At 36.9% G+C, this 8951-nt stretch overlaps 1 protein-coding gene across 1 annotated transcript in view; it reads left to right on the forward strand.

The window, feature by feature from the left end:
- cd58 (CD58 molecule) overlaps positions 1-8951 on the forward strand; it is a gene marked incomplete at its 3' end in the record, with an annotated part of 16420 nt that overhangs the window by 3360 nt on the left and 4109 nt on the right. Inside the window, exons 6-7 of the mRNA XM_015404524.1 lie at positions 7134-7283; positions 7359-7484. Of these exons, the coding sequence (XP_015260010.1) occupies positions 7134-7283; positions 7359-7484 (276 nt within the window). The remainder of the gene's footprint in view (positions 1-7133; positions 7284-7358; positions 7485-8951) is intronic.

Consider the following 8951-nt stretch of genomic DNA (forward strand, 5'->3'; position numbering starts at 1 on the left):
GTGTATGAGACATATTATATAAGAAGAGGATATAAAAATACATAACAGAACATTTAGTGGGGATAAGTCTAACTGAATCAAAATGCTAGAAGAAAGAAAATAAAATAAGACATTTCATTGCATATTTTCCTCATAGCTTTTGTTTATTTTTTTTAATAGGGAATTATATAAAATAATTACAAGCATTTAAAAAGGTGTGACTATCGTCATTTAGAATAAATATTTGAAATGATCAAATGTTATCATTTGTGATCAATAATTTAAGACTAGAATACTTTAAAAATAGAAACAAAAAATACTGGAAATCCTGTTTTAAGTGTTTAAAATTCATCTACACCTAATTTGAGCCTCTTTAGAATTTATCATCAACATGCATTTGGCTGGTTTAGTATTTTAAAAGTGTTGGAAAAATGGGCCAATAAATGACTTCAAAGTGAACATTATTAAGAGTCAGTATTCCTTAATGCATCAGGGTTAGTGGATGTTTGTAGAGGACCCAAATGCAGAGATGGTTGCTTGCAGATTTAATGAAGAGGTAGATGGTAAATGAAGCAAATCCAGAAATAACAGGCAGGGACCTCAGGAACTAAAAACTAGGGGATGTTAAAGAGAAACATACATGAATGAAGGGAATCCAACAAAGAGGTACTGTAGAGAAGTATTATTTATAGGAGACAGAAATGAATGGAGTGATCAGCTAATCGGGAGCAGGCGTGAATAGAAGCAACTAGAAGACAGCTAGGGGAATAGGAGACGGGCACTAGGGGGCAACAAAGAGTAACTAATGACCAAGAAACAGAATTGCCAAAAGGGAAAAGTAGAGGATGGGGAAGGGATAGGAGAAATGATGATAAATAATCTGCTGTGACAAAAAATAATGTAAAGATTAAAGAAAACCATAAACATGAACAAATACAGCACAGATTAAATTAATTTCAGGAATGCTGAAAGAAGATAACAAAAGATAACTTAAATAAGAATAAGAAGTAATTTGTAAATGTTAATGTAAAACTTTTTAACAGCAACACAGGAAAACCAAAATCAAAGCAAAACTGAAAACCCAAAAATTAAAACTTGAACTGTTTAGTTTAGATATTTATATTTAAATAAATAGAATAGGTTTTACTGACTGAGATTGATTATTAAATTATACATTCATTATCAAGTTCATATTTTTAACATTTTTCTTAGGCTTAGGAAAATGTGATCATTTTAAACACTGCTTAGTTTGGAGGCGAGGAGGAAAGTCCCGAGGGAAGGCAGCGTCCTGCGGATACGAGAGAATGAGACCCACAGCTGGTTACAACTGTTTGAATTGAGTCAGCTTCTGGCAGGGTGCTGGAAGAGATGGCAGTGAGCAGTAGGTAGGTTGAACTGAATGACAGCAGAGCTCTTCAACCCGGGAGGCAGCACAGAGAGGAACTGGTATTACTTCAGGGAGATCCCCAAATTATTTACTGGATGCTTGCTCAGGGAGATACATAAGTTATACACATAATGATTGATCTGGCAGGAATCTGCTCTTTAAATGTCCACCTGCTAAAGATCAGGCATCTGGATTCGATGGGCCAGCTGTCACCATATCAGATATCATAAATCAATATTGAGTCAAACGCCCACCTAAAATGTGTAAGCATTTCTATATATATAAAAATTCTCACTAGCATCATTTTGGTTTTTTACTTTCTGAAATTCAGTTTCTGCTGCAAAAATGTAATTAAAAACCTCTATTATTACAGTTAGACTACATAAGTGAATAATCTTATTTTAGTTATCTACAAGTGGAACAACACCTACAGTAGGAGAGTGCTTTCAATAAATGTTAAAATGACCTGCCAAAGTCACATAAACCTATGCGTTAACTCAAGAAGCAATCTTCTTCTTCACCAACTTCCTCTCCTTTGCAGCTATAGAGCATTCTCCATTAATTTTTTTCATTTCTGGATTAAAATCTTTAGTTCTTGTGGGGTGAAATAGGCATTTCTTGTTGCCTGCGTGTTGCCTATATGTCTGCTTCTCATTGAACCCCAGTCACCCTCAGCAGATGGCCGCTCACACTGAGCCTGAGTTCTCTTGGAGATCTCTTTCTGTTCAAAGGGAGTTTTCCTCTCCACTGCTGCTAAAAGCATGCTCAGTGTGTGGGATAGATGAAGAGACTATGACAAAATGCAAGAAGGTTGTTGCCATAGGCTCATCCAAGAGGGGCATGTCTTGCAAGTCAATGACTGGATGCAATCAACTGGTTTTCATAACCAGTCTGACAGTATTGTCTCTGTGAAGTGCCTAGGGATAACATGTTGTGAATTGGTGCTATATAATTCAACTGAATTGAATTGAACTGATGCAGACATTAATTATCTATCTCTAATATCTTCTTTTTTATTGCAGGATATTTCCAAAGTGTGAGAAAAAAAAGTAAGTTACTAAATAATCTGTAAATGTTTTCAATATATACATATAATTAATTTGAAAATGTATTTTATGTATCAATCCTAAATAAATTAAGTTTAAATAAATAGAAGAGGACCGGTTCAATCTTTTTTTAATAAACATTTAACATTTAATTTTAACTAATCCTCTGGATATTTAAAGGTTCATTGCAGTGCAAATAAATATGGTACAAAATGCAGTAGAACATTGAGTTGCATTGTATTTAAAGGGACATCAGCCACTTTGGTAGTGCAAATATGATGTTATCAAATTTGATGTAGAGACTTGATTAGAGTTCAACATTCAGATGGTAGTGGGAATAAGCTGTTGTAGAACCTGCTGGTCCTGCTGTTTTCCTAGAGGGCAGCAAGGAGAAGAGTCCATGGTGGGAAGTGAGGGGTCACTGATGTTACGGGACACACAGCACTGGGATTAAATGTCTTTAAAGAAGGGAAGACAAGCCCCTATGATCCTCTCTACTGTCCTTACCACTCTCCTCACATTCTTTCAGTCTGAGGCTCTCCTCATCCTCCACAGGAAGTACAAGCGCTTAGGTACACTTTTAGGGTACGGCTGCTGCTGACAGTAGTTTTTTCTCTGAAATACAAAGTGACTATTTCAATGAGGGAACAAAATTTAAAAAACATGTCCTTCTGTTGTTCCAAGCACTGAAAATATGCTGTGGAGTGCTGCAATCTTTCCTTATCTAGCCTGACCTGTTTCACCCAGTATGAAAGTAGCTCTGGATCCATTGGAAATGTAAATAAGCCTACAGTAAGCCATCCTTATCGGGTTGAAGGAAAAATGTGTGACACAACTCAAAGACATAGCTGTATCTTAATTAATGAAAACTTCAGGTACTTTCAAAAAGAAAAATACGATGTTCCAGTTACTCAGTCGTTCTCCAGCATACATCATTGTGGTTTTCTCCTTCAGTAACGAATCGGTGCTGGAAGACGTTTTTTGATAAAAAACATTTTATGCATCCTTGAGTTTATTTGGGTCTGATGTTATGTAAAACTGTGGATAAATGTTTTTGTAACTGCCTGGTTCAACTGTACATATTAGACCAACACAAAGTTGGAGGAAAATCTTAAAAGTGTGGCATAAGTTTTCTCCAATACCGCAAATAAAAATGTGTTACAGCCAGCTCCACCAACAGCTTCTTTATTAACAAAAAGGGTCCAGCTGTGGATTATTTTCATCTTGGTATTAATCAAGCTGTTTGATGAAGGCCTCAAATGTTTCTTAGTACATCAGAGTTGGATGGCGTCTAATGTTTATTTATCCTGTTAGTAAACTGATTACAATTAAACAGTTAAAAATAGGCAGGAAATAAGTACCAGTGCTCATCTATAACTGACAATTATCATATTTATTTCTATCCAGATAGAGACGATGTTGATGCTGAAGAAGGTAAGTAAGTTTTTGTTCCGTCCAACATTTAAAGGAACAAATCTTTACCATTTAGCGTTTCAAAAAATATATAATTTCTGAAGACCCCTCAAGCTTTGGCCCTTCATAGTTGTATTAGAAATGATTTACGCTGAAGTAAAACCAATGTTTATAATGTGTGACATTGATTGTTGGGGGGGTTTTTTTGGCAGGGAAGGGATTTCTTGACAAGAATAGCATGAGAACTGGTAAGTATAATGACTACTTTCCTTTATCCTTGTTGTGCAGTTAAACAGATAATATTCGAACTGTCATGTATTGTTTACAAACACACGCCCCACTGGCTGTGTGTTAGAACAACAAATGAAAGTGTGAATATACACATAACATCCAGTTATTTACATAAAAAAGCTAGCTAGTCATAGATACTGCTTAGTATATTTTTAATAAGACTTCATTACTCTTTAGTTTGCCCGCAATGTTTGATATGTTTCTTTACATTATCTTCTTAGCTACAAGACAAAAGTGTCCGCATCTTTCTATGACTCGATTTGAGTCAGCCACAGCCGATGCAGTCTGACAAGCGCTCCTTCACTGTCAGCCAGTGACACACCAAGTAGAGCGATATGACGCCTCATAGAGCCCTTTGGTTATTGGTTAAACCCACCTGGGCTGTTTGGCTTTGTAGCCAAGGAAATAAGGTTTCAAACAAGGGTAGACATGGCTGGGTTGCATAAGGCAGAGCGCATTGTGCAACAGTGAAATCCTTTGCACAGACTGGATCAGTGCGAACGGTTCAAAACTGGTTACTAACAAAAAATGAAAACGAAAGAAAACTTGCTTAATAAATGTTTTGTGGCCATCAAAATGCTTCAAATAGTTGTGTAAAAGCATTCGGCACAATCTGCACATTTGTAGAGGTTTGGAGACGCTGGTGACATCAAAAGTTCTGGAACTGTTGTAGTTAGAGATCTGAAATGTTATGCATTTGTAATTGACATGATGTTGAACAAATGTAATGCAATGAAACATGCCTTTTCTCAAGCATGTCTTTGTAACTGCTCATCAAGAAAGGTGTATTATTTTTGAGAAGCAAAAATCAACTTTGAGTCATGTTTAAACTGATGCAGTTTAGGCTGTGTTTTTTTCACACTATTTTCAAAATTAGAAGATTTAAGCTTTCAAATGATGCATTACACATGTAATTTGTTACCTGTGGAGTACCACAGGGATCAGCGTTAGAACCAATTCTCTTTACTATATATATGCTCCCAATCGCTAGAATTATTAGACAGCATGGGATTAATTTTCACTGTAATGCTGATGATACTCCTTTTTTTATCAGGACGTGCCATTTAAATCCCATATCAAAGAGGTTTCTAGAATTTCCTTCTTTCATCTGTAGAACATGGCAAATATTAGAAATATCCTGTCCAGGGGTGATGCTGAGAAACTAGTCCATGCATTTGTTACTTCAAGGCTGGACTATTGTAATTCTTTATTATCAGGAAGACCACAAACTGTAGTTAAAAGCCTTCAGCTGATCCAAAATTCTGCAGCCAGAATTCTGATGAAAATTAAAAAGAGATCATATCTCTCCTATCCTGGCTTCTATTCATTTGCTTTCTGTTAAATCCAGAATTTAATTTAAAATCCTCCTTCTCACATATAAAGCCTTAGATGGCCAAGCTCCATCAGAGATCTGATTGTTCCCTATGTTCCTAACAGACCACTACACTCTCAATTTGGAGGTTTACTAGTGGTTCCTAGAATTTCTAAAAATAGAATGGGAGGCAGATCTTTTAGTTATCAGGCTCCTCTCCTGTGGAACCAACAACCAGTTTTAGTCCATGAGGCAGACACCCTGTCTACTGTTTACTATTACCCCATTCTGCAGAATATGTTAGTTCAATCTCTAATATTATGCACTCTCTTTTTCTCACACTAGCTTCACCTCATCTGTTCCTGTTTGGCTGTGATGTTTGAGCTCAGCTTGTTTTCCATTGTAGACAGTGACTAACTAGACGTGCTCTCTTTGTCCTCTGACGGAGGAGCTGGCTCGGCCTGTGGAGCTGGGTGACAGTTGCCTTTTGTATCTCTGCTTATTTCTGTATTTCTGCTTCTGTCTCCTTGAACCCCAGTCGGAGGCTTCTTTCTGATAAAAAGTAGTTTTTCCTCTCCACTGTCGCTACAAGCATGCTTGGCGTGAGGGATTGCTGAAGAGTCAATGAGTCAATGCAATCAACTGGTTTTCCTTAGATAGAAAACTTTGAATCAGTTTGAATGCAAGATCTGGTTGAATTGTATCTGTAAAGTGTCTTGAGATGACATGTGTTGTGAATTGGTGCTATAGAAATAAACTGAATTGAATTGAAATTCTAAAGGAGTCCTCCTGAGAACTAAATGCATACTCTGTGCACTTAGACATATTTGTCAGCAGATCATTTTACTGTTTTAAAATCTGTTTTGTTGGTCCTTTAACAAGTTTCATCTATAAAATACTCTTAATTGATCTATACAGTATTAGTTAAAAAAAATTTATGAATTAAGTAAAATCTTTTTATTTAGATTTTAAACTTGTTTAATGGGTCCCATAGTAGACTTTGAGCAGTTTCTCTGAGGTTACAATGTAAAGATCAGCTGTGGTTTACATTACAACGATTTGTGATCTGTTAACAGTGATTTAACCAAAACATTCAACTTAATGTGTCATTTTAAACCTTTCACTCCTTTATTAAAATGTTTAAACACAAGCAGCTTTTTACTGATGGTGTGACAATAACACTGAGTTTCAAGACTAACAGTTGCTATAGCAATATATATTTCTCTAATGTTTCCAATTTAGCGTTGGATAAAAACCCAACAGAAGCACGTCTTCCACAAACCAAATAATCAGTACTGAAAATGATTAATTAGATTTGATTATACTATTTCACACAAAGTAATGTCTAAACGTCTGGGATTATTGATCACTAGTTATCACTGGGATTATTTAGTCCAAAGCAGGCAGATTTTGTTGTATTCCTCCAAAGGAATACAACAAAATCTGCCTGAAAGACTTTGCATCAATATGCAGATGATGCAAAGTCTTGGTAGTTTTATCTTAAACTCTCCACTATCACCTTCATTTGACTTTTTTGATGCAGAGATTTATTGTTCATCAAGACTGTTTGAAAATGGCAACATTTCCTGTTTCCTTCTGTTCTGTAGATCAGCAGATATGATAGAAAGGGTTAAACATTACAGCTGCTCAGAAACAGAAAAAGTTCACATGAAGGAGTAAAAATGTTCTTGTTTTTCATTCACAGCTGATCTGATCTATGGAAAAATTGGTGGCTCCATTGTTCTGAAACCAGGTCAGATTTCAGAGCCCATCAAGAGAGTAAAATGGAGGCACAAAGTTGACCTTACCTCAAAGGGTTCTTGGCAGGATATTCAAAGTGACAGAGCTTTTAAAGGTAAGTTAACTTTAAAACCCAATAACCTGCAGATTAACATCATCCACGATGCCTGTATCTGGATCCTGCTTCCAGGTCGCTGTGACTTTGATAAAACAAGTGGAAGTTTGACCATCAACAGTCTGACTCTAGAGGACAGCGGCAGCTACATAGTTGAGATCAACAACAAAGTTCTGGAGAAGAAGGAACTCCAGGTTATCAGTGAGTTNTTGGACCTGTGACGTATAAATGGAAAACAGGTGACACAGAGTTGTCCACCGACAAGGAGCTGCTGATAACCACGGTATGAGGATAAGAAACCCTGGAAGAACTCAGTAGAACCTTCATGGTTTGGTTTAGAGCTGTTTTCTATTTATTTCTCAGGAGAATAAGGAAAGCTCCTTTTTTTGTGAGTTGGAAAATCCTATCAGCAGCAGCTCCAGTGAAACAGTGGAAAACCCCTTTATCAGAGGTTAGAGGAAAACATTCCTGTCTATTTTTTATCCTTTCCAACTTTAGTAATTTAAATAAATAAACTCTTCAAATTCCGTCAAAATTATTCTTCTATACTGTGAATAAAATAAAACATTATTAATTAACAATGGATGTGAAAAATTTGGACCCAAAACAAGATGCTTGTTTAAAAGACTTGAGTGGTTCTACAATTTTTCAGGAAATATTTATGAAGGTTTGACCTTATCTATGTCATAATTGGTTTAAGCGATCTGACCCACATGCAGAGAACCACTCAGAGAAGAAGGGAAAAAGTTTAACAGGTTTATTGAATGTTGACGAAACACTGTAGCTGGCACTGGAAGTCAGTGGACTGGTGAACTGGAACCGGAAAGTCTGAAGTAAAGATCACAGTGATCAGTTCAGGGACCATAGGAAAAAAGACGGAGGCTTGAATATTGCTGGAGAGGGACTCACGTTTGAGGGGGCTCTTGTTAATCCTTGAATCCAGTTTGTGGGGAATGAATCCAGAGAAGAGGAACCTCGTTGGAGGGCGGACAGGTAGACATGTGTTGGACCCAGAGGAGTAAAGGAGTGGACTAACACTTGGATTTCAGATGAGGACTTGTGGAGGATCATGTGGAGGTTTTCCCCTGTTCAGTGTGTATCAGTTAATCCTTCCAGTGGGTGAAGGTCCAGGTATCCCGTAACACAGGAAGGCTTCCCGCTAAAGAGCAAAGACAAAAAGATAAGACTCAGAGAAACAAAGCTTAGGTTAGACTCTGCTAATCTCAGCTTGGCTAGAGTACCCAAAACTGGCAAACACACGGGCATTGAGGTAGTGACAGCCAGCTGCTCAAATACTCCTCCTGTAATGATCCAACGAGCCGCAGGTGTACAGGGAGGCCCAACGAGGACAGGGCACCACCTGGTTGTGGGGAGATAAAAACACAAAAACAACCCACACAAACTGGATTCCTAACAATCTAATGATTTTGAAAATAATTTTTAATAATTGAAATATATGTCAAGAATGTGAAAAGCAAAGGGAAACTTATGAGAACATCTTAAAGATCCAGAAAAGTTCTAGGAAAACATGAACTACTAGATTTTGGATGAATTTCAGGAAAGTCAATCATAAAACTCTTTGTGTCCTATTCACTGCATGAAAAGTGAGATTTTCGTCCCCGTAAACTCCTGCAGATCTGCCTGATTTTCATCAGTTTCCGACAATTT

Source organism: Cyprinodon variegatus, unplaced genomic scaffold, assembly GCF_000732505.1.
Source record: "Cyprinodon variegatus isolate N-32 unplaced genomic scaffold, C_variegatus-1.0 Scaffold1774, whole genome shotgun sequence".
Lineage (NCBI taxonomy): Eukaryota > Metazoa > Chordata > Actinopteri > Cyprinodontiformes > Cyprinodontidae > Cyprinodon > Cyprinodon variegatus.